Genomic DNA, 26,429 nt, shown 5'->3' with positions numbered 1-26,429 from the left:
CTGTGGAAACAGTTTTATTTCATAGCACACAACTCAAGTAATTATCACTTCTTTTTGTTATTTTTGAGATAGATGCACACTGTGTAGCTCAGGCTGAACTAGATGCAACACACTATGTATCCCAGGTTTGGTTTTGAATTTGCATTAATTCTCCTGCCTCAGCCTTCTAGTTCATTGGTTCTAGGACACAGCACCTCCTTCTCTGTAAGTGCCCAGGCTCTGATATAAAATGGTATAGTAATCATTCATAACTTATACTTGTCCTTCCATTTATTTTAAACTATCCTCAGATGACTTATAATGCTTAAGTTTATTTTGCAATACTGGGAGTTGAACCTAGGGCCTTGTGACTGCAAGGCAAAGTGCACTATCATTGAGTTACTCTAAAGCCCCGAGTTGTTTACAGAATAATAGTATAGAAACATCTGTGTGCATTCAGAGCAGAAGCAGCCCTGCTCTCCAGTGAGCCTCACTTCGCTGAGTTTGCACATGTAGACACCGTGGTTACAGAGGCCTCTTATGTTCTTCCTTATGAAGTTGGTCAAATTCTACCTTTTAAAATATTTGCCTCCCCTGGGTCTTGCTTCAAGGCTCCTGTTACAGTCTCAGCCTCAGCCTGATTTCCTCCTTTTGTCTTTTGCCTCCTTGTGAGATGCCGTTGTAAACTCACTCCAAAAACCAAAAACAAACCAACTCACTCCCAAGTATGTCTGTAATGCCTGCATGTTCTGAGGCAGGAAGATCATGGATTCTGAGCTGTTCTGGAATACATTGTGAGATTCTTATATAAAAGCCCAAAACCAAAATGGATGAAACAGAATAATGTGTGTCTCCTGTACTATTTTCCTAGACCAATGTTCCCTGCCACTCAGAAACTGGTACTGCTTGTGCCTTGTGGCCATTAGTGGTGGTTCTGGGCTCCTGCTCAGGGAACCTTGGTGCTGCACGAATGGGCTCAGCAATTTCCACATCCTTTTCATGTTTCCTCTTTCTGCATTTTGCAGGAAAGATTTCTTGTAGACACATGTCTACTGCCAAAATTGTGTGTTCACTTTCACATCAGCCTTCAGAGCTGGGCGCTGATAACAATGTATAAAGTGCCGTTGAGTAGAAGATCATCACGAAACTCACCGATGTATCAGCCAAGAGATTTGGCTGTCATTGTCTCTGATGCTAGGAATTGCCACAACTTACAGTGGCACATTATTTGGCCCATCTTGCAGGAGTTTTAAAAAATACATAATATTTTTATTAACTCTGAAAATTTCTTACCATGTATTTCGATCACATTCATCCCTCCCCTCTGTAACTCCTCCCAAACCCATCCCCAACCTCCCCATTGCTCCAACTTTTTTTTTCTATCCCATAGACTTCAGTTTGTGCAGGGCACGTACTCATGTGTGAGACCATCTACTGGGCAAGACAGACCACACTCTTCCAGAAAACTGACTCTTCCTCCTGCCCAAAGCCATCAAATGTCAAAAGCTCCTTTGCTAGGGGTGAGGGTCTTGAGAACCCTCCTCCCTCTGTGCTATACTATTCCACTAGTTTTGGTATCTGGCTAACCTGGTAACTCGAGCTTGCCTGTATGAACACTGTAGTGTTGCCCCCCGTTGTCGCGGCAGAGATTAGAGAACCTCCCGAGAAGAGACATCCAGGAGCAGTGTTTGCGTTTGGAAACCATCGTCTGTTTCAAAGACCTTGTTTACCAGTCTGTATCATAAACTCTCCTTAGGAGCTCAGCAACCTGCACCCCTCTCTTCATACCTTCCTGTCTCCTTTTAATTATGAGGGCACACCCTGCCAGCCCCAGGTCCATTCCCCCACAGGAGCACAGGCAGGGTCTGGGGTGGTTCAGGCAGCTGAAGACACTGGGGTAACATGGAAGCTCTGCCGTGAAAAATGGAAGCTGAGAGTCTTTGATTTAAAAGGTTTCCTCTATTTCCTCACAGAAGGGCACATGCTAAGGATCTCTCTCTCTCTCTCTCTCTCTCTCTCTCTCTCTCTCTCTCTCTCTCTCTCTCTCTCTCTCTCTCTCTCTCTCTCTGGGTTTTGCTATGTTTAGTTCTGACTGTCCTGGTACTCACTATGAAGACCAAGCTGAACTTGAACTCACAGAGATCTACCTGCCTCTGCCTCCCAAATGCTGGGATTAAAGGCGTGATCTACCACACTAAGTGGGCACATGATAATATTAAAACCCAAGTGAAAAGCATCTACAAACATGTAATGCATTCTCTACCCTTTTACCCCTCTCTGGTTCCCTGACCCTGATGAACTGATGAATGATGGGAGGGAAGGAGCTGGGCTAACCTTTGTGTAATTGTGTTTTCATAGCAATAAAGAACGACACGGAAAGAAAATTTTGCTACCAACAGCTTCCAGTAACGCTGAGACTAATATATACCATTTTCCAGGTAGATTTTTCTGAAATATTTGAATATTTGGTTTGGCTTTGGAACTATTTGTTGTTTTGGAAGACACAATAACTGTGTGTTCTTTGCATAGGAAATGGCTAAGTTTGAAGAGCCAGACATTCTTTTTAATATGCTCAATTGCTTAAAGATTCTCTGTCTGCACGGAGAATGTTTATACTCTGCGAGGAAAGACCATCCTCAGTTTTTAGCCTACATCCAGGACCACATGTTGATTGCAAGGTACGTGCTGTTCACATTTTTGTTTACGTTTTGGGTTTCAGTTTTAAGAACTAAAACGAGAGTAAGACTTACTCTATTTTATTTGACCTTTCTCTCTCAGAACAATAATTTGATAAAGAAACTCACTTACTTCCTAGTTTTGCTTGTTAGTTTTTTTCTTTAAGGAGGCGTTTCTAGACAGGTTTCTCCTCGTAGCCCTGGCTGTCCTGGAACTGGCTCTGTCTTAAGACCAATCTCTGCCTCCCGAGCACTGGGATTAAAGGTGTGTGCCACCAACCACTAGACCTGTTTTTGTTTTGGCAGGAAGGGTCTCACTGTGTATCCCTGGCTAGCCTAACTCATTAGATCAGGGTGGCCTTGAACTCAGAGACCCCTTGCTTTTGTCTCCTGGGGCACCACACTCAGCTCTGCTTCCGTGTATTTTGTCTCAGTATGCCAGCAGGAGGACAGCAATGTTTGCTTATTAGATTCTGCTGGGCCAGACAGGTAAGGATCATTCTATGATGTTCAGTTGTTGGCTGAATTATGAATATAGTAGACCCTAGAAAAATGCCAGTGGCGAATAATGCTGCCAAGTGTGATTTTTGTAAGATAGTAATCTTACTCGAAATGCTGGCAGATACTGAATCCTCTGGGTGCCATTAGCCTTGCTTTCAAGAGATAGAGGTATTTTGAGAATAATAATAAAATAGTGCCCTAGGTTTATGGTGCTTTCTTTCTGAGAACCTTCAAATAACTATTATAGACTTCCTGGAGACAAGCCAGAAAAAAAGATCATTTTGTAAGTAGGAGGCTAGTCTGATACTTAAAAAGGCTTCTTCATGCATTGCAACAAAAACAGTTGAGGCTCTGCCCTTACTTATTTCTCGTTTATTTATTCAGTCAATGAATATAATGACTTATTTTATTTTTATTTATCATAATACTATTCTAGTGCTTTAAGGAATTTTTTAGTCTAGTCTGAGAAGGAATGAGTGATAAATATTAAGGGTGACAGATATTTTATTGTTTAATTTTGTGTACTTTTGGGTTCAGGAGAATGGCTCAGAGGATAAAGAGCATGCTGTGTAAGCATGGAAGCCTGAGTGTGGATTCCCAGCATCCACACAAAAGCCAGGCATGGCATTTATAACCCCAGCACTCTGCAAGGCAGAGACAAGCCAGACTTGTGGGCTTGCTACCCAGTCAGTCTAGCTAAAACCATGAAGTGCAGGTACACTGGAAACCTTGTCTCAAGAAGGAAAGTGGAAAGCAACAGAGGAAAACACTTAAGGACAACCTCTGGCCTCCACTCATGGGCAAGTGTACTTTCACACACACACACACACACACACACACACACACACACACACACACACTCTCTCTCTCTCTCTCTCTCTCTCTCTCTCTCTCTCTCTCTCTCACTGGAACCAAATCGCTCTATATTAGGGGCTGAAGGAAGAAGCAGCCTTGACTCCGAATGATAAACTGATAAACAAGGGTATAATCTTGGGTACATTAATACATATTTTTATCCTGTACACACACAAGTCACAAATAATCCAGTGTCATGTGGTAAGTGGCTGTTCTGCACAGGTCACAGGTAGACAAGAACCATCTGCATCAGTGATGGGGACAGGGCTCGGCAGCAGATACATCTTCATCTGCATTATGGGACTCAATTGTAATAGAAATGTAATAAAGAGAGGACGTTTTTAGAAAGCAGGAATGTCGAGGACAAAGAGGTGGTAGAGTTGCTTAAAAAGGGGGGACAAGAAATGGGAAACACTAGTGAGGTGATAGCAGGCGGCATTTTCTAAGATGTGGTTTCAGGGGAGTAAGGGAAGTGGCTGGAGAGGCAGTCCAGGGCCCACGGTGAGAGTCTTGAAGAGAGCTTCTCTCTTTGGTGATAGCTGGAGACCCATGAAAAGAAGTGACAACTGACAGAGTCAGCGCTGGGCTCTAGCTGAGAAGTGTGAAGAGAGACCCTGTGAACAGACTTCCAGGACCCAAGGCCCGTAGAGGTGCAGCACAGAGCGCCCTGTCTCAAAGGAAAAGAGACAGGCAGGGGAATGGATGCCCAAGACTTGGGTGCTGATAAAGGAAGTCTGCATAGATCTATGGTCATTGGGGAGGATTTGCAGAAAAGAGCCCAAAGAAGAGAATTGTGGAGCCAAGCGTTAGGGCTCTGGCAGGCAGAGTAGAAATAAGAATGAAGGGCATGATGGAGAAGAGAAGGCATGATGAACGGAAGGAGACATTTAGAAGGAAAGAAAAATGCATGGTAAGGGGAGTTTAATAGAAGATTTAAATCTTAAGGTGAGTAAGTGTAGCCAACTTCTTCAGAGAGGCAAGATAGAGCCTGGGTTGGGGAGCCCCAGGAACATGGAAGAAAGAGTACAACAGCCAACAGGAGGGAAGCGATAGGAATCAATAAGAAATAACAAAGAATTGCCACTTCTTCAGAGCGCTGCTGAAGGCAGCTAATCTGCTTTCAGTGGGTGGTTTCAGCGTTCGGATTTGTTTTTGTCTAATGCGGAGGGGCGCAGAAGTGGAGGCAGTGGTCACTGGGCGTCCTCCATCGTGTTCCTCCTTCTCTTTCCCCATCCTGTGATCCTCCATCATGTTCCTCCTTCTCTTTCCCCATCCTGCTGTCACTTAGCCCGGTGCCAGCTTGTTAGAGCAAACTAAACGTTGGCGTCTTACTAGTGAGGTATGTCCCTGCAGCTCTTGATTGACATTGTCCTTCAATCACGAAGGCTTTGAAGGAGAGACAGACCCCTGTCTCCCAGAGTTCGCAACATGACCTGGAAAAGGGTCCTGAAAGACTTCAGTTTGGGTCATATGCCTGCTTGCTTGTAAGCTAATCCCTCAGTTTAGGACAGTGAAGTGCTTTGTTAAACCTGCTTCATGCTCGTCCTTATGGTGGGCAAAAGAGGGAGCCCTTTTATGACAGTCTTGACAGTTTCCGTAGAGGCTGTCGAGAGCAGACACGCAGTTATTCTTTGTCATTCAAAGAGGGGAAAGTCTGCTGGGCAGAAAAATAAAATAAACAGTGAAGCTTACTAGTTATTCACCTAAGAAACAATTTTAAAACCACTTATCATATTATCATCTTAATATACCTGTTAATTTTCTATATTATTTAGTTCATTTATATAGCTAAATTTATATATGGAATTAAAATTTTATTAATTTTTCAGTTTGTGATATAAAAGTAATTTCTTCAGAAAATATTAACAGATCTAAACATAAATGTTGGAGGATTATAGTCTTGCGGACAAAGCGCTTTCACCCAGATCTAACCATAAGCTAAGACAGTGGTTCTCAGCCTTCCTAATGCCATGACCCTTTAATACAGTTCCTCATGTTGTGACCCCCCCAACCATAAAATTATTTTCCTTTCTACTTCATAACTCCTATTTTGCTACTGTTATGAACCATAATGTAAGTATCTGCATTTCCGATGGTCTTAGTAACCCCTGTGAAAGGGTCATTCGACCCCAAAGCAGTGGAGAACCACAGGTTGAGTGTCACTGAGTTAAGAGACGAGGCTCTTTGCTTCTGCCAAGGTGGTGATGATGTAATGCCTTTGCTGTTCCTTGCTTCCCAGCCTGTGGAGAGTCGTCAAGTCCGAGTTCTCTCAGCTGTCCTCATTGGCAGTCCCTCTCCTTCTTCATGCTCTGTCCCTTCCTCATGGTGCTGACATATTCTGGACAATCATAAACGGCAACTTCAACAGCAAAGACTGGAAGATGAGGTTTGAAGCAGGTACTTCTATATGTGTAAAAAGTCCTCTGGGTCGTAAGATAAATCAGATGTTCAGTTTTGAAATTTGTTTTTGGCCTTTATTGCTGATATTTAAAATCTCCGTGTAGGAGCCCCAAGTTACCATTTTTCTTATGGGGGTCAGTTCTTATGAGGCCTAAATAGCTGTCACCACACAGCCAACAAGATGGCTCAGTGGCTGGTAAAGGTACTTGCCTCCAAGGCCAAAGGCCCGAGTTTAGTCCTCTGGAGCTGTGTGGTAGGAGGAGAGGAGCAATCCCTACAGTTGTTTTCTGATCTCACATGGCCTGTGTTACATGCATGCCCCACCTACAAGTAAATAAATGAAATATTTTTTGAAATATGTTAATATATATACTTATGCCTTTTGTCCTTTGTATTTTATATTGCAGTGGAAAAAGTAGCTGTCATTTGTAGGTTTTTGGATATTCACTCAGTGACCAAAAACCACCTGCTGAAGTACTCACTGGCACACGCCTTCTGCTGCTTCCTGACAGCTGTGGAGGATGTGAACCCTGCAGTTGCCACCAGAGCAGGTCTCCTGCTTGATACCATAAAGAGGCCAGCACTGCAGGTGACGGGGGATGTGTCTTATCAGCCCTACAGACTGTCAGTCCCACCAGCTCACTGCCTTTGTCATGGTCTTGTTTAGCCATGCTCTGTCAAAATACCACAAGCAGAGTAGCTTATAAAAATCACAGAAATTTATGTAACGTAACTCTGGAGTCTGGGAGGCCCACGATCAAGGTACTTGTGGACTCAGTGTCTGGTGAGGGCCACTTTCTTGTTCATAGCGATGCCTTTAGCTGTGCCTGGGCCTTTGTTTAAGGACATGAGTCTTATTTGTGAGAATCCTGTCCACATGGCTTTGTCTTTCCCCCAAACTCACCTTCTAATATTGCCAAGGGGTTGAGTTTCAGCATAATGAACGTTTTAGGAGAGTGGACAGAGATATCCAAACTACAGTACCATGCAAAGGCATGGCATTGGTGTCGGTAGTAGCAGAGATCTCCGTGTGTTCAAATGTACGCATGTTATGTTATAATAAAAACAAGCAGAGATCTATTTTACCCCTAACTCTCCCTGTACAGTGGGGAAAACATCCCAGGACCATATCTTATTAACGGTAACTTGTTCTATTTTCTGATACAACTTTTTAAACTGTTTTTTCCCACATGCTGATGAAATTGGTGGGCAGCTGTAATTGTTGTGTGTGGGGGAAGGGTGGGCGCATTTTGGAAGCAGGCTGGTTCATTTTGTGATGTTCAGTTGGCCTCTGGCCTGGAGCTGCTGTTGGAGGCTAAGGGGGATGGAAGAGAAGCACGATCAGGCCAGCATGCCACCATTGGGACATTGTGAACCAAAACCAAGGAGTAGGTGACCTGGAGAGGGCCGCATGTCTGTCTTATGTGAATCCTTCCGCTGTAAAAAGAAAGTCAGCCTCAGAGACATAGGAGGACTTAGCAGAGGGCACAGGGTACATTAGTGCCTACTGTTTTTCTACCATGATACTGGTTTGAATTTTATTGTTCTTATCAAAACTTATAGTAATGGCAAGAGTTAGCATTTGCCAGACAAGTACTGTGTTGCCAGGATGTGGAGTAGAAGTTCCCATCATGCATTACCTCCCTTAGCCCTCAGAATAGCTTTTTGTAGGTTTCCTGTTACATTTGGGGAAGCTGGAGGTTGGAAAGGCAACGTCATGTTTTCAGAGTCATGGTCCTAAGACAGACTTCACTCTGACTCGTAGAAAGCCAAGCTCTTCTTCCTTCCCCTTCCTTACCTCTCCCTTCCCCCTCCCTCATTCTCTCTAGTATAATAAGTTTTCATCTGTTATATGACCAAGCAAGAAGAAAGCCACCTGTTTGGACCTGGACAAATGCAGGGCTGTGCTGCCCAAGCACACTGTGCCTAAGAAACTCAGATGTCCTCTTCCAGTTGACTTTCCAGGCAGTGGCTCAGGGCTACTCATTAACTGATAGAATGGGGGAATGGGATGGCTGGATAAGTCATATTTTTAAATATGAATATGTGTCAAAGAAATTTTTGTAGACTAGAGAAATAGATGTTCCATCCTGTCTTAAGTTAGTGTTCTGTTGCTGGGAAAAGACATGATGACCAACTCCCACAAAGGAAAACATTTCACTGGGGCTGGCGTTCGTCCAGAGGCTTAGTCTATGATCGCCATGGCAGGACGCAGACAGACATGGTGCTGGAGAGGTAGCTGAGAGCTCCACACCCGGATCCTTAGGCAGCGAGAAGGCACAGTGAGACACTAGGCCTAGACTGAGCTTCTGAAACCTTAAAGTCCACCCCTAGTGACACGCTTCCTCCAACAAGGCCACACCCACTCCAGCAAGGCCACACCTACCCAGCGAGGCCACACCTACTCCAGCGAGGCCACACCTACTCCAGCGAGGCCACACCTACTCCAGCGAGGCCACACCTCCCAACAGTGCCAGTCCCTGTGAGCCTAGGGGGCCATTTTCAATTAAATTACCACACATCTATTTCCCCCTTTGAATGTTTTAAATGTGTTTTCTGGTTTCATTCCAAGAAAACAATGATTTTTTGTTGTTATTTTACAAGCACACAATTTAGGATTGTAAGGAAATTTAATGACTATCTTCTCACATGTTCTAAAATGAAGTTTAGGGGGATAGTGAGGTGGCTCAGTAGGTATGGGTGCTTGAGGCACAAGTCTGATGACCTGAGTTCAGTTCCCTGAACCTACCACTCTACGAGAGAATGGGCTTCAAAAATTGTCCTCTGGCCCCCACGTGTTCTTGGTTTATGCATGCATGTTCATACTTGTGTGCACGCACACACACGCAATAACAGAATAAAATACAATGGTGAAAGTGTGCTTCTCAGTGAACGCTACAGGTAATTGAAAAGAGAAGCACTGGTATTTGGGGTAAGAGGATGTTATTTAATATTTAGAAAATAAGTGGCATACTCTTAGTTCATAGTTCTGGATCAAGTTGAAGAGGTATTCTGAAACCAGGAGAAACTTTCCTATGCATTTTCCCTTCCAATACTTGTGACCAGAAAGATTGCAATTGAATAATTTTGCTTTGGGAAACATTGCTTTGTTCCATCGGCTGCCTGGTGTATGTTCTTTGACGACTCTTAGATTTGTCTGATCCCTCTTTTCCAGGGTCTCTGTCTCTGCCTTGACTTCCAGTTTGACACCGTGGTTAAAGACCGCCCCACCATCCTGAGCAAGCTTTTACTCTTGCATTTCCTTAAGCAAGATATCCCTGCTTTGAGCTGGGAGTTCTTTGTCAACAGATTCGAGACACTTTCTTTAGAAGCTCAGCTGCATCTGGATTGTAACAAAGAATTTCCCTTTCCTACAAGTAAGTAAGACAAAAGTCTTAATGTAGACAGTCGTGGCTCCCCCCTTTTATCCTTTTTGGCTAGATAAGTAGGAGACACTTGTTCTGTAGCTTGTTCCCCACATGAAAGAGTGAAAGAGAAAGAATTGACTTTATGTACTCAGTTCATTAACTTTTAAGTGGTTATGATGCTAATCTATAGATTTAAACATATTGTGCTAGTCTCAGATCTGAATTTTCCTCCCTTTCTGGAGGATACATATTAACTGCCTGTGACTGTTTTCTTTACGTGTTACCCAGTTGTTATGTTGATAATATCTGTGAACAATTTTGTGAGACATACTTGCACTGTGCAAACCCCCATCTGCTTATTATTCAGTTGCTGAGGAAAATATAACAAAATCAGATAATCAATCCTCATGAATTAAACAGGAAAATGATAGTCTTGATAGAGAGTGGTCATGATTCTTTTTACTGTAAGACACGTCATGGTCTTAGGGGCGGTAGATGAGTCATTCATGAATGAAAGATGTCTTCTTGTCCTGGAACTGTACTCAGATGGATTACTTCAAAATAGCTGGGTCACATGGCCTGCCAAGGAAAAGAGTAATGTCTTTAATTCCTTTTGCAAAGCCATCACCGCTGTGAGAACCAACGTTGCCAACCTCAGCGATGCTGCGTTGTGGAAAATCAAGAGGGCACGCTTTGCAAGAAACCGGCAGAAGAGTGTACGGTCTCTGAGGGACAGCGTGAAGGGGCCCACAGAATCCAAGAGGGCACTCTCCCTCCCTGAAACCCTGACCTCCAAAATCCGTTGAGTATCTTCCTTCTCCCTCCCATGACATCTGTTTAATGTCTTCCTGGAGCTAACGTGTCTTGTCGAGTGTTCGCAGAAAGTAGCACAGTTAGCAAACAGCCATTTCATCAAGTTGGCCCTCAGCGTCCCTGAAAACATCACCCCATGGACATAAATGTCACGGGTGCCTTTCTCTAGTTTGTGGGTGTAGCAAAATCCTGACTGATATAGAGTAGTTCTGAAATGTAGAAGGAAGCGAACCCACTGATGCTTGGCATGAGGCTTAGAGGAAACATTTGGTTTTGAGTGTTAGAGTAAAAGGGCCGGCAGGGCAGCTTGGGTAGCGGTCAAACTTTGAATGATTCTCATTTTTTGTGAGTGCTAGAATCAACCACATAGGCCTCCAGAAAGACCAGCAAAAATGGCGGCTTTTGAAAAAGAAAAACCAGGCCGAAGAGAAGTTGGATTTCTATTCAACTTCAGATAACTTATAAATGGAAATAAGCTTTGATGTCGATTTAAAAAGACCACACACATTTGTTTCATAAAGGTCTTTATATTATATTTAAAGAGAATGCTTTTCCTTAAGTAACCAAATGACTAAATACCGGTGTTTAACAACAGCGCATAAGTGGCAAATAATAAAGCCTGCAGAACTAAATCACTGTGAATGAGTGAGTAGATCTGGATGATTTAGTCTTAAGTACCACCCATGAAGTAACACCACAAGCACACTTAGGCACACCTCTGTCCAAAGCAGAAAGATTTGCATTTCCTTGGCATTTGTTAGAGAACAACTTTATATGACATGATCATGTTAGTCATAAATAGGATTTGTTTTTCTTTGCTACATTTTTCTTTTTTATGACAAGCTCTGGGTATGTGGTATTTTGAGCCTTAGAAGAGTTGGTGGAAAGTCTTTTAAGTAATTGATAACCTTAGCTTCTCAGGGAGCAAAGTGAATCACACTGAAGAATAATTCATAGTGACTCCGGGAGAAGCTGGTGCCAGCTGAGGGACACCAACCGTAGGCTGCATTAACTACAACTTTCGTATGAGTTTTCCAGCCCTTTAATAACCTAACTGACTAGTTTGGGTTTCACTTGATTTATTGTTATTCCTTATTAATTCACATAGCCATTTTGATGCTTTTAGAATCCACATGACTTGAAGGGGTTTTCTTGAGATCAGAAACAAAACACAAGCATTTTGGAGTAAACATCTTTTATATGATGTCAGTTACAAATAAGAAGACTTAGTGTGCTTCTGCTATCAAGAGCAGCCAGCACTGAGTATTTTTCTAGGCTCCAGTTGTCTTTAATGCTTATTGAAATAGAGTTGTTGTTGATTTTTAAGCTGTGAGGTTGACCAGGCATGAGCAGTCTGCTCCAGCTCTCGGTGGGACACCTGAACAGACGCCAGGTGGGTACTTCTGACACAAGTGTCTCTATCATAGGTACCCTAGGTAAAGAACTCAGTGTTTCTCACTGGACCAGAGTGATATTAAGATCTGTGAGCCCCAAAGGGTCTCGCTCTCAATGCTCAAATGTCTGAACCGCTGCTGGGTCAATTCTTTACATCGTTTTCTAAGCAGACGATTTCTGATCCCATTGACTTTTGGTCCAGTAAGAAGCATCAATTGCCCACCTCTCCACGAACAGCAGGCGTGACTAGGATTGTGCTCCTTGCTCCCAATATGTTTGTATGTGTAAGCTACACATAGAAACTCTGTGTTTGTAGATAAGAGTTTTCTTTAGGTGAAACACACTCTTCATTTGCATTTTGAAAGGGCTTTGTGTTTGAACCACCATCTGCTCATCCTTGTAGTTGCTCAGTTCCTTGCGAGTCTGCGCCTTTCCGTTCTTCAGGAGCATCTCCATCGTTTGGAGGGTCTGGAGGCTTTATTTAGGGTGACATGGCAGAACTTCCCCTGTCACATTCCTTACTGTTAGAATTTAGCACGAAGTGTCTCATGTGTTGAGCAGATACTGGCAAGGACATTACTAACTGAATGCTGTCCATACACTACCACTATTCACTGAGAGTTTCTGAATACCTGCATGGCTGTCATAGCAACCTCGGTGACCCACCGATGTCTCATTCTATAAACATTCAGATTTTTATCTGAGTATAGCTTTAAGTTAAATGTATCAGAATGGTATTAACTAACACTCTGAGAAAAATTTACATAAGGAGACTTTGAGGGTCATGAGCTTTGCATATTATAAAAAAGTCACTCAAAACACAGAAATTCAGTAGTTGAAGAGATGAAAAGGCCCCAGAGATTTGGATACAGGAAGTTAATGGGGGCAAAAAGTCTTCTTTCTCTTTTGAAAGGGATTAGAAAACCCAGAATGGCAAACATGTGGCTGAGTCCCTCTTTGATTTATAACTCTTCTTTGGGGAAAGAGAAGAGAGAGAGAGAGAGAGAGAGAGAGAGAGAGAGAGAGAGAGAGAGAGAGAGGAATTAAAAGAACTCTGATCTAACAACACTCAGTCTAGATTAGAAAGGTGGGATCTGGGCTGGAGAGATGCTCAGTGGTTAAGAGCACTGCTGCTCTTCAGAGGACCCAGGTTTAATTCCACCCACACAATGGTTCACAATTGTTTGTAGCTCCAGTTCTAGGGGATCTGATATCCTCTTCTGGCCTCTTAGGGCAGTGGGCGTAGGCCACACAGAGTGCACTTATGTACCTGTAGGCAAAGAACTCATACACATAAAATAAAAATAAATAAATCTCCTAAAGAAAGAACGGTGAGGTCCATCTTGTTCCCTTTCAGTGAGGCTTTTTGGAGAAAATTCTTAGTAAGTTTCATATATTTCCTTTATTTTATCTTGAGGCTGGTCTTTCCATTCACACTTCCTTGAAAGGCCAGTCTTTGGTTACTATTATCTATTCTAACAATCCAACCGAAGGAACCCCTCACATCCCTGTAGGAAAATGTCCGTGTGTTTGCTGAAGTTAAGCCTCAAGCAGCGTATCATTCCACCCGAAGGACCAGGCAGAAAGGGGCAGGCAGCAGCATAGTTTAAAGTAAGTTTGAAGCTAAGACTTCTGGGAGAGAATCCCCGTGACAACAGGACGAGGAAAGCCTCCCTAGTTGGGAAGCAGTTGGCCCAGCTTTTTAGGCGTGCAGAACAACTGTTGTGTCTTTAAATTATCCTTCACTGGATGGTGATGTTTTTACTTGGAGTGAAGGCATGCTCCATCAGAAGATGGTATAGGATAGTGTACAATGGAAGAGCTAGCTGCTTAACAAACAGATTTCTGTTTAGTCTGGGCAGCGAGCCCCTCTGTGCAGACTTGCTATTGATTAGGCCTGAAATAAACCGGGTGCAATTTAATTACGCAATAAAAAAGCTTTCTAATTGGTGTTTAGGCTGAACTTTGGAACTCTGGGTTTACAATGTATGATTTTCTAATCTTAGCCTTTATGTAGGATTCACGGCAAATAAAACGGAAGGTTTTCTATAGTTAGATGGTATACTCTGCAAGGCCTGTGAATAAAGCTGCATTCCCCTGTAATGTGTAGGAGCCAAGCCAAAGTCTTTTGTGTACATAAATAACATTCATGGAGTGTGAGAGCTGACATGGGAGGGGCAGTAACATTCGCATTGTATAGCAGAAGAAACTGAGTTTCTCACAAAGGGACAGATGCCACAAATTTGTTGGTGACAGGCTTGGGTCTCACACTCATTGTTCCTGAGTTCCCTATTTATATGGCTTATGTGGCAATATAAACACCACCATGTTCATTGATTTTGGACTCCATCACTGCTAGCCTGGCATTTGTACAATTGTGTAAGGTGTCTTTTCAGTAATATTGTGGGCATTTCAGATTGGCATGTCTGCAATGCCCACTGAGGGTTACCTGGGTACATGGTTCAGAAGGTTTATCAGCTCAATACCAATGAATGGTGCCAGCCATACAAATGTGAAATGATCAGTCTTCGCATGTTTCTCACCCCCAGGGATGAATAGCTGGAAAGGAAGAGGCTAGAAATATATTTCACATATGTTTCATGTCTCTTCGCCTACAGTGCATTTACATGCATGCCTGACTTTGACACCCGACACAGCAGGAGAGCATTTCATCAGCTGAAGCTGCAGGGGGCGTTCCCTAGGGCTTCCCATTGGTGGAACTGTCCTAGTTTGTTTTCTGTTGTTATGCTCGAACACCATGGCTGAATGGCTGGACACAACCCGGGAAGAATGGATTTACTTCATCTTGTGTCCATCATGAAGGAAGACAGGGCAGGAACTCAAAGGCAGGAACCCGGAGGAGTGCTGGCTTGCTCCCCATGGCTTTCTCAGTTTGCTTTTTGATATCACCAAGGACCACCTGTGTTGCGGGAGGTCCTTCCGCTCCTCCAGCCTATAGCCGCTGAGATACCAGCCCATTGGGGCGTGGTTTCTCTCCCTTTAAAAAAGCGGCCACTTCCCTCTCCTCTGTTGTAATTGTGTCCCCAGCATCCCGGCCGCCTGGCTAGCTTATGCCCCGAAATAACAACACACAAATTGTATTCATTTAAACACTGCTTGGCCCATTAGCTCTAGCCCTTACTGGCTAATTCTGATATCCCGATCAACCCATCTCTAATAAACTTGTGTAGCACCAGTCTTACTGGGAAAGATTCTAGCCTACGTCCATCCTGGGTCGGAGCTTCATCGCATGTGCCTCAGAGAGCAGAGCTCTCGCATCCGCCCGGGAGAGGGGAGCATGAGAGCAGAGCTGTCGAGTCTGAGCGCACTTCTCTTCCTCCCAGCATTCTGTTGTGTTTACTCCACCCACCTATGATTTAACCTATCAGGGCCAAGGCAGTTTATTTAACCAATGACCTTCCTCCATCATTTCCCCTTTTTCTGTTTAAACAAAAAGGAAGGAAGGCTTTAACTTTAACATAGCAAAATTACATATAACAAAACAGTTATCAAGTAAGAATTATAGTTACAATATTTATATCTACATTATCTTTTATCATAACAAAGGAAAACAACTATAACTATCTATCTAGTCTTCAACTGCATCAAAGACTCCAGAAGAATACAATATTACCTAAGCAAACAAAAAGTAAGCAATTTTCAAAACTCTAGAAATGACAGAGACATCTCGCTGCCTGTACAGTCACCCAAAGTTCCTCTGTACCGTTGGGGCATCAATGTTCAGCCTTCAGGCCCATAGTATCCAGCAGACATTTCCATGAAGCAGGAAAATTCAAAGTCAGTTCAGTCACTATCTGTTGTGTCCTGCAGAATGTCTTGCAGACTCCTTCATGAATCAGGAACCCCGAAAGATCATCTCACCTTAGGCAAGTTCAGTAGTCCTCTCTCTGCGGGTTCTCTGTGTCCAGTTTATGCAATAGTCCAGGCAAGAGCAGTTTCTTGCCCAAATGGCTATCAAACTACATAAGGATCCTCTTCGATGCCCATCTTCCTCTTGAAGTAGATTGGTGCTGCCAGGAGCAGAGTGTCTCATTGTCATGAAAAACCCTAAGTTATTAAAACATTTAAAATGCCATATTCTATAATCTTTGAAAAATATGAAGAATGCCTATCTAAAATATATCTATGTACATCTAGAAAATCTTAACTAACATGACTACAAGCTTGACTATTATGATTATCTATTAACAAGCTATATATATTACATTTTAAGTGAACTACACAATCACAATACCTTAATCAAGATCAGAAACACATATACATATAACAATATTGACCTTAAATTTATATCACTAAAGCAAAATCCATGTCAATTCAAATTATTCATACCTATATCACACCTGCTCAGAGATGGCACCACCCACAGTGGGCTGGATCCTTCCACATCAATCATTCATCAAGAAAACACCCCACAGGCTTGTCTGCAGAGAATCTGATGGAGGCATTTTCTCAGATGAGCGTCATTCTTCCAAAATGACTCCAGCTTGTGACAAGTTGACAAACAAATAAACAACAAAACAAATCAAAAACCCTTAGCCAGCACAGAGTATAAACACATGGTGACAGGACACAGGCTGGGAAGAGGCAAAGCAGGGTGGAGGAGCATGTGAGCTAGAATTAGCTTTCCAGCCCCTCTGCAGTAGTATGAACACACACATGCACACATGCATGCACGCACGCACACCTTCTTCAGTAGTATGAACACACATGCACGCACACACACCTTCAGTAGTATGAACACACATGCATGCACGCACACTTTCTTCAGTAGTATGAACACACATGCATGCACGCACACATACCTTCTGTAGTATGAACACACATGCACGCATGCACACCTTCAGTAGTATGAACACACACACGCACACATGCACACATGCATGCATGCACGCACACCTTCTTCAGTAGTATGAACACACATGCACGCACGCACACCTTCAGTAGTATGAACACACATACATGCACGCACACTTTCTTCAGTAGTATGAACACACATGCATGCACGCACACATACCTTCTGTAGTATGAACACATATGCACGCACGCACACCTTCAGTAGTATGAACACACACACGCACACATGCACACATGCATGCATGCACGCACACCTTCTTCAGCAGTATGAACACACATGCATGCACACACGCACACCTTCTGCAGTAGTATGAACACACATGCATGCACACGCACACCTTCTGCAGTAGTATGAACACACATGCATGCACACACGCACACCTTCAGTAGTATGAACACACATGCATGCACACACGCACATGCACCCATACGCGCGCGCACACACTGGAACTACTTTGGGAAAAGCTTTAAGTTGACAGATAGGTGAAGGCTTAAGAATGCAGCATTTGACCTTGGATTTTCTGGGTCAAATATAGGAACAAACTCATTGATGTGGTCTTTGCTTTCCCTGCCTGATTGTCACATGTTACTTTGAAAGTCATACTTTGAGTCAGTTCATACAGAGGCATGTTCCCACATTAGCTTTTCTGTCATGGGACCCCAACTTTTCTCTTATATAGAAGACAAGATCTGGAGCATTATTTGAGTTCAGTTCACTTGGACACGTATGAACATTAAGTATCTCCTCTGTGGTATAGCATCCTGTGCTCTGTGGCAGGTGCTAAGATGGATAAGACATAGCACATGCCTCCAAGCCATGTGTACTTTACAGGGGAAACAAACAAGGAATAGATAAAGTTCAGCCTTGCATAAAAGATATTTGGGGAATGCTAAAGGAAATTTTCCTCTTCTGCTTCCCAGCTTATTTCTTCTTATCTTTGGAACATAACAGAATATAGGGCCTGTTCTAATTACTGAGGTTAACTGTGGGCATAGGGAATAAGAATGGCTTCTGGGGAGTAGATTTATAGCACAAAACACGGGACCAGATGGAAGTCTGCCCTGGCAAGGGTGGGCGAACATTGGTTCTTCTGAAATCCATAAGTAGTCCAGCTTGGAGGAGTGCTGAGCATTTGGTATGTGGGGGATGGGAGGCCCAGGAGCCGTGTCTCGAAAAGCAGATTCTTCCTGGTGCCAATAACCTGAATCTGTGACCCTGTATTCTGCTTCGGAGTTTCATTCAGTCACTCCACTCTGTGAACGAGCCATGGAGAACCCAGTCCACACTAAATTATGGTAGGCTAGCTCTGCCTCCAGGGTTATATTAACATCTATACTTTATTTACAGAAATAAAATCAAACCTTTAAAATGAATCACTATAGTTAAGGAAGGAACCACACAGACTAGAACTGAAAGCTAGTGGGTGTCCTAATTGCTGTGCTTTAGTTGTAGGTATTTAGTTTCAAAATGGAAATTGTACATCTTTTATAGATAATTCAAGTAGCACTAAATAACAGCCCATCCAGTTTGTACAGCTCATTTCCCATAGGGATTTAGCCTGGTCACTTTCCCTTAAGAAGTGTGCATCTCTCATAAGCCCACTCTATTCGAATGGAATATGATGAGCTAAATGCAGGCTTGTAATGTCCAGAGTGGGAGGGGCAGATTAACGGAATAGGAAATAGTGGTTTATTTTATGCATGGGGATAAGTACTTTTGATGGCTTGCTGAGGATCTCTCATTATGACTGCAGAGGGAAGGCAGACTAAAAGCAGCAAGCATCATCCCGAAGCCCTGATCACTGAAATGAGGGCACATATGAAATGATATTCAGCCATGGAGGAAATATGACTTGCTGAGAATTAAAAAAAAAAAATCATTCCCCTTGTAATAGGAAGGCGAGTTTTAGAATGGTTAGGATAGAGTTTGATGAGTTGTCTTCTCAGCTGTGACTTGAGGCAGAATGAGGTGGGGACAGGACTCTTTCTGTTCCGGTGTCCCTAGCTTATTAGGACTAACATCAAAGCAGCTGTATCATCCCCATTTCCATTTAGGAGTCAAGCTATGCTAGACACGAAGGAGCCAGGCAAGCCTGAGAGATGCGTGCTCTCCTAAAGCCTGCACCCCAGAGCTAAAAGGAATTGAGTGCTGAAACCCTGCCATAGCCGTGACGCCTGCTGCTGCTATAATGACATTGGGCCCACATGGAATCCACACACACACACACTTGTTCCACTTTTTCTTTTATTTATTTTTACCAATTTTATTGAAGCAGTAATATTAATCTAACTCTAAAATAATAGTCCAGAAAGGAAAATCGAAAGTAGTTTTTCAAAAAATGTTTTCTGAAAAAAATTGTATTTTCTACTTATGTGTATGTGTGCACCTGCTTGTCTATATGTGCACCACAGGCATGCAGGTGCCTCAGAGGCCAGAGGAGGAAGCTAGAGTCCCTGATCTGAAGGCACAGGGGCCTGTGAGCTCATGGTGGATGCTAGGAACTGAACCCCTATCCTCTGCAAGAGCAGCAAATGCTCTTAACTCATGAGCCAAATCTCTATCCTCACAAAGTAGACAGGCTTTTTTAAAAAATTTCTATTTTTTAATGCTAAAAAGAGTTCTCTCTTGCTGGGCAGTGGTGGCACATGCCTTTAATCCCAGAATTTGGGGGGCAGAGACAGGCAGAAATCAGATTTTGAGGGCAGCCTGGTCTACAGAGTGAGTTCAGAACTATACAGAGAAACCCTGTCTCAAAAAACAATCAAACAAACAAAAAGAATTCTCTCTCTATATGTGTGTGTTTTGTTTTTCAAAGATTTACGTAAGAATTGCTTTTGATCAAATCTTATATTCAGTTTAACTATAATATGTAATGAATTTGGACCTTTCTGGTCTTTTATTGAAATAAGGTGCTCCACATAAATTGTTTAGTGATAAATGCCTCAATATAATGATGCTATGGATTATTCATGTGTGAACCAAAATCTTAGGTGCTTTAAAAATGAATTTAATGGGGAAAGTTCCTAAGGCATGTTGCATGTAAGCATATTGCACGTATGCATGCTTTGTGGGCAGACTGATAAAACCGAAAACGTTAATGTCTTGGTCATAATGCCGAGTGTCAGAAGGTCCCTCTGGATTAGAGCCCTTAGACTTGGTTCTGCCTGCTCTTGAACACTACTTCCTCCTCATATACCTGTGGGTAGATCAACATCTTCCTGAAGACACAGGGGAAGTAGCTGATCAAGTTTGCTACCATCTCTGCAGGCCCTGTTGAATTATGATCAGTAACTCTTGATCCAGCGTTACTCTGTTTCCCTGTCCTAGAGCAGAGTGGCCAGTAGACAGACCAGTTCCACAGTATAAGGAAACAGCGCTTCTATCTGACTTCTCTTCATCCGGCCCTGAAAGATAGAATTTTGCCAAATTAACTGAGGCATTGGTGGATATAAATCACTCCCTGGATCTCTGTTGTGTCATTTTGACATCAAAATTTATATAATTTGCATACTTATAGTAGATGCAACCAAGGCTAGGTTCGCAAAAGTTTGCACCCAATGCTTGTCCTCACGCTGCTGGACTTACCCTTGAATGAAGAGATGAGGATGTTGGTGTCTAGCTCTAATAACCTATTACATAAAAACTTAAATTGAATTTAGAAATTCTGCTGTTGTTTATCAAAAGGACAGGCTGCAGAGTGGTTTGGAAAAAACATAAATAAGTACAAGAGAGAAAATAAGATCCTTCCTTCCTCAAAGTCCTAAACCAAACCTGACCACAAAGAGTGGAGGGGGCAGGCAGACTAGAAGGCTAGGAGGGGGTGGGGCAGGTTAGAAGGTTAGGAGGGGGTGAGGCAGGCTAGAAGGCTAGGGTGCAGCTCAGGTATAACCAGGAGTTGAAGAGGAAACCAAGGACTAGAGCACATTTTTTTTCATGTGAACTCCCAGCTCACCTCGTGGTGGTATTTATTTATTTATTTATTTATTTACTTATTTATTATGTTGTTGAGAGCTCATGTCTCTGTCTCTCCTTCGCCTCTGTGTCTCTCATTGCATACTGCAAGGCTTATCATTGGCCATTTGTAATTCAGAGACTACACACTGCTGAATCTCTCAACATTTGGAAAAAATATTATTTTGCCCCAGCTGACTCATGAATATTACTGGGTTGAGACAATAATTTAAATAAAATTCCACCAGCGAGTCCTTTTCTGCTTTGGCAATCTTACTGACATGGTGTACAAGCTGGGCAGAGCCTCCTCTGTCTCCCTCACTGAGGATACAAGTTGGCCACTGTATTAAGAATTGCAGAGTTTGCTGGGTATTTATCTGACACTGAGGACAGTGTTGCCGGCTATCTTCAGGTTTGTCTCCACTCCTGTCTCACTCCTGAGTAACTGCTCAGTGATGGAGACAGTAGCTCCCACCTCAGGAGTGACACTCTGCTCGGAAGCAATTTCTCATGTAGAATGGAACTTTTACATGCGTAGTAGAAGCAAAAAGGATGGTAATTTGTCAAGGTCAGGTGACAGCTTAATGCACACTGACTGTGTTCCTTACACTGACAGGACAACAGTCTCCTGAGAATGACAACACCATCAAGGATTTGCTCCCAGAAGATGCTGGAATCGACCACCAGACAGTCCACCAGCTGATTACAGTGCTCATGAAGTTCATGGCCAAGGACGAGAGCAGCGCGGAGTCAGACATCAGCAGCGCCAAGGCCTTCAACACCGTCAAGAGGCACCTCTACGTCTTACTTGGCTACGACCAACAGGAAGGCTGCTTCATGATTGCACCCCAAAAAATGCGCCTGTCAACATGCTTTAATGCATTTATTGCAGGCATTGCCCAAGTAAGTGTAATGTGCTTTCAGGAGTCTGGTTGTGGGTTTTGATAGAAACAAGGTGTTTCATTCTGCTTGGATAATGTGGGGTGTAAAAGTTTGTTCAAATTACTTAGTATTAGGTAGGGGTCTGTAAAGGGGAGAATAAGATGGAGTAGGAGTTAGCAGCTTTGTATTGTAAAGGAAATGTCTGTAAAATATATTTAACACAATATTGAAACACAATGGCAGTACGGTAGCTCAGTCAGTGAGATGGCCATGGAACAAGCATATGAATCCGAGTTCAGTCTTTCAGGTCCAAGGAAAAAGGAAAATGGGTAGTGGGCATCTGTGACCCCAGTGCTGGGGCAGTGCAGACAGAGAAGGTCCTGGAACTCATTGCCTTTGCAGCCTGTCTAATTGGTGTGTTCCAGATTCAAGGAGAGAACCTGTCTAAAATTTATATTATAATATTTTGTATTTGGTGTCCAGTATTTTTCCAGCATGTCATCACATTGAAGCAGTACCAAGCTCCTTCCCCTGCATTGAGGCTAGGTAGAGGCATCCCTGCATGAGGAATAGGTTCCCCAAAGCCAGCTCATGTGCCAGGGACATGTCCTACTCCCACTCCTAGGGTCCCCACAAACAGACCACACTACACTGCTGTCATCCATATGCAGAGGGCCTAGCTGTCAGTCCAGAGTCTGTGAGCTTCCATTAGCTTGGTTAGTTGTCTCTGTGGGTTTCCTGGTCATGATCTTGACCCCCTCTCTTGCTCATACAATCCTTCCTCTCTTTTGTCAACTGGACTTATGGAGTTTGGCCCAATGCTTGGCTGTGGATCTCTGCATCTGCTTCCATCAGTTACTGGATGAAGACTCTCTGCGAACAGTTAGGGTAGTCACCATTATCGGCGAAGGCCAGTTTAGGCACCCTCTCCACTATTGCTAGGAATCTTAGCTGGGGTCATCCTTGTGGATTCCTGGGAGTTCTCCTGGCATCACTTCCTCTACCAAGATATCTCATTCCTTGCTCTCCCTCCCTGCCCTAACCCCAACTTGACAACCTGATCCTTCATGTTTCTTTCCCCCAAATCCCTTCCCCTCCACCTCAGCCTCAGTTTCCAGGAGATCTTATCTATTTCGCCTTCTCAGGGAAATCCATGCATCCCTCTTAGGGTCCTCTTTGTTATCTAGCTTCTCTGGGGCTGTATATTGTAGGCTGGTTGTCCTTTGCTTTATATCTAATATCTATTTATGAGTGAGCACAAAAATGTTTGTCTTTATGGGTCTGGGTTACCTCACTCAGGATGATTTTTTTCTAGTTCCATCCATTTGCCTGAAAATTTCATGATGTCACTGTTTGATTTAAGCTGTGTAAATGTACCACATTTTCTTTAGCTATTTTTCAGTTGACAGGCATCTAGGTTATTTCCAGGTTCTGACTATTATGAATAGTGCTGCTATGAATATAGTTGAGCATGTGTCCTTGTGATATGATTGAGCATCCTTTGGATGTATGCCCAAGAGTGGTATTGATGGGTCTTCAAGTAGATTGATTCTCAGTTTTCTGAAACCGCCATACTGATTTCCATAGCAGTTGTACAAGTTTGCACTCCCACCAGCAGAGGAGTGTTCCCCTTACTTCACATCCTTTCCTACATAGGGTGTCATTAGCATTTTTATCTTAGCCATTCTGAGAGATGTAAGATGGTATCTCAGAGTCATTTTTATTTGCATTTCCCTGTTAGCTAAGGATGTTGAACAATTCTTTAAGTGTTTCTTGACCATTTGAGATTCTTCTGTTGAGAATTCTCTGTTTAAATCTAGACTCCATTTTAAATTGAATTATTTGGCATTTTGATGTCTAGTTTCTTGATTTCTTTATATATTTTGGAGATCAGTCCTCTGTCAGATGTGGGATTGGTTAAGATGTTTTCCTATTTTGTAGTTTGCTATATTGTCTTATTGACAGTGTCCTTTGCCTTACAGAAACTTCTCAGTTTCAGGAGGTCCCACTTATTAGTTGTTAATCTCAGTGTCTGTGCTACTGGGGTTATATGTAGGAAGTGGTCTCCTGTGCCCATGAATTCAAGACTACTTCCCACTTTTTCTTCTACCAGGTTCAGTGTAACTAGATTTCATGTTGAGGTCTTTGATTCACTTGGTCTTGAATTTTGTGCAAGGCAATAGATAGGGAACTATTTGCATTCTTCTACATGCCAACATCCAGTTATGCCTGCACAATTTTCTTTTTTTATTGTATAATTTTGGCTTCTTTGTCAAAAGTCAGATGTTCATAGGTGTGTGGGTCTTTAATTCGATTTCATTGATCCACCTGTCTGTTTTTATGCCGCTACCATGCTGTTTTTATTACTATAGTTCTATAGTACAGCTTAAAGTCAGGAATGGAGATATTTCTTGAAGTTCCCTTTATTATACAGTATTGTTTTAGCTATCCTGGGGTTTTTGTTTTTTGATATAAAGTTGAGTATTGCTCTTTCAAGGTCTGTGAAGAATTGTGTTGGAATTTTGATGGGGATTGTGTTGAATCTGTAGATTGCTTTTGGTAAGATTGCCATTTTTACTATGTTAATCTTACCAATCCACGAACATGGGAGATCTTTCCATTTTCTAATATTGTCTTCAGTTTCTTTCTTCGAAGACATAATGTTTTTGTCATACAGGCCTTTCACTTGTTTGATTAGAGTTACTTCAAGATATTTTATATTATTTGTGGCTATCATAAAGGGTGTTGTTTCTCTGATTTCTTTCTCAACTCATTTATCATTTGTATATAGAGGGGTACTCATGTTTTTGAGTTAATCTTGTATCCAGCCGCATTATCATCGTATCATCTGCAAAAAGCAAAAGTTTGACTTACTCCTTTCCAATTTGTATTCCTTGATCTCCTTTTGTTGCTTTATTGCTCTAGCTAAAACTTTGAGTACTATATTGTAGATATGGACAGCATGGACAGCCTTCTTTTGTTCCTGGTTTTTGTGGAATTGCTTTGAGTTTCTCTCCATTTAATTTGATGTTGACTGTTCGCTTGCTGTATATTGCTTTATATTATGTTTAGGTATGCTCCTTGTATCCTTGATCTACCCAGAACCTTTATCAAGAAGGGGTGTTGGATTTTGTCAAAGGCCTTTTAAGCATTTAATGAGATGATCATGTGCTTTTTCTTTCAGTTTGTTTATATGGTAGATTACTTTGATTGATTTTTGTATGTTGAACCATCCCTGCATTTCTAGGATGAAGCCTATTTGATCATTTATATTGATAATTTATATTGATGTGTTCTTGGATTTAGTTTGCCAGTATTTTATTGAATATTTTTGCATCAATGTTCATGAGAGAGATTGGTCTGTAATTCTCTTTCTTTATTATATCTTTGTGCAGTTTGGGTATCATTGTAACTGTGATCTCATAAAAGAATTTTGCTATGTTCCATCTGTTTTTGTTGTTTGGAACAATTTGAGGAATATTTATATTATAGCATCTTTGAAATTTTGATAGAATTCTACACTGAAACTATCTGGCCCTGTTTTTTTGGGGGGGACTTTTAAAGCTTGTTTATATTTCCTTAGGGGTAATAGGTCTGTTTAATTTGTTTATCTGGTCTTGATTTAATTTTGGTATGTGGTACCTATCCACAAAATTGCCAGTTTTTTTAGATTTTCCAGTTTTGTGGAGTACAAATATTTGAAGTATGACCTGATGAGTCTCAGAATTTTCTCAGTGTCTGTTGTTATGTCCCCCTTTTCATTTCAGATTCTGTTAATTTGGATATTCTCTCTCTGCCTTTTGATTAGTTTGGATAAGGGTTTGTTTATCTTGTTGATTTTCTCAAAGAACCAGCTCTTTGTTTCATTGATTCATTGATTTGTATTAGTCTCTTGGTTTTTAATTTATTGATTTCAGCCCGGAGTTTATTTCCTGCCATTTACTCCTCCTGGAGTAAATTTGCTTCTTTTTGTTCTAGAACTTTCAGGTGTGCTGTTAAGTATGGGATTTCTCCAGGTTCTTTATGTAGGTGCTACATGCTATGAAGCTCCCTCTTAGCACAGCTTTCGTAGTGTCCCATACATTTGGGTATGTTGTGGATTCATTTTCATTGAATCCTAAGAAGTATTTAATTTCTTTATTTCTTCTTTGACCCAGTGGTGATTCAGCTGAGAACTGTTCCTTTTCCATGAGTTTGTAGGCTTTCTGTATTTTGTGTTGTTGAACTTTAACTTTAACCCATGGTGTTCTGATAAGATACAAGGGATTATTCCAACTTTTTTCTGTCTGTTGAGATTTGCTTTATGATCGACCAAGTATGTGGTCAGTTCTAGAGAAGGTTCCAAGAGGTGCTGACAAGTAGGTATATTATTTTGTGTTTGGTTGAAATGTTCTGTAGATGTCTATTAAGTCCATTTGAATCATAACATCTGTTAGTTTCCTTGTTTCTCTGTTAAGTTTCTGTCTGACTGACCTGTCCTTTGGTAAGAATGAGGTATTCAAGTTTCCTATTGTTTATGTGTGAGGTTTGATGCGTGGTTTAAGCTTTAGTAATATTTCTTTCACAAATATGGATGCCCTTGTATGTGGGGCATAGATGTTCAGAATTGAGACTTCATCTTTATGGATTTTCCCTTTGATGAATATGAAGTATCCTTCTCCATCTCTTTTGATTAACTTTAGTTTGAAGTCTATTTTGTTAGGTATTAGGATGGGTGATGGGGAAACTTGCTTC

General features: G+C 42.1%; 1 protein-coding gene across 12 annotated transcripts in view; it reads left to right on the top strand.

Annotated features, from left to right (window-relative positions):
• The window catches only part of Unc79 (unc-79 subunit of NALCN channel complex), a 242,092-nt gene that overhangs the window by 131,283 nt on the left and 84,380 nt on the right, over positions 1-26,429 (top strand). For 7 of the 12 annotated variants that reach the window (XM_075947623.1, XM_075947617.1, XM_075947622.1 and 4 more), the window contains exons 21-28: positions 2,338-2,417; positions 2,509-2,657; positions 6,250-6,407; positions 6,818-6,999; positions 9,586-9,787; positions 10,400-10,579; positions 11,919-11,984; positions 21,430-21,716. In XM_075947623.1, coding sequence (XP_075803738.1) covers positions 2,338-2,417; positions 2,509-2,657; positions 6,250-6,407; positions 6,818-6,999; positions 9,586-9,787; positions 10,400-10,579; positions 11,919-11,984; positions 21,430-21,716 — 1,304 coding nt within the window. The remainder of the gene's footprint in view (positions 1-2,337; positions 2,418-2,508; positions 2,658-6,249; positions 6,408-6,817; positions 7,000-9,585; positions 9,788-10,399; positions 10,580-11,918; positions 11,985-21,429; positions 21,717-26,429) is intronic. The other 5 variants (XM_075947625.1, XM_075947627.1, XM_075947626.1 and 2 more) reach the window with 1 other exon arrangement.

The sequence above is a fragment of the Microtus pennsylvanicus genome, chromosome 14 (assembly GCF_037038515.1).
Source record: "Microtus pennsylvanicus isolate mMicPen1 chromosome 14, mMicPen1.hap1, whole genome shotgun sequence".
Lineage (NCBI taxonomy): Eukaryota > Metazoa > Chordata > Mammalia > Rodentia > Cricetidae > Microtus > Microtus pennsylvanicus.
This window is presented reverse-complemented; position numbering and strand designations above follow the sequence as displayed.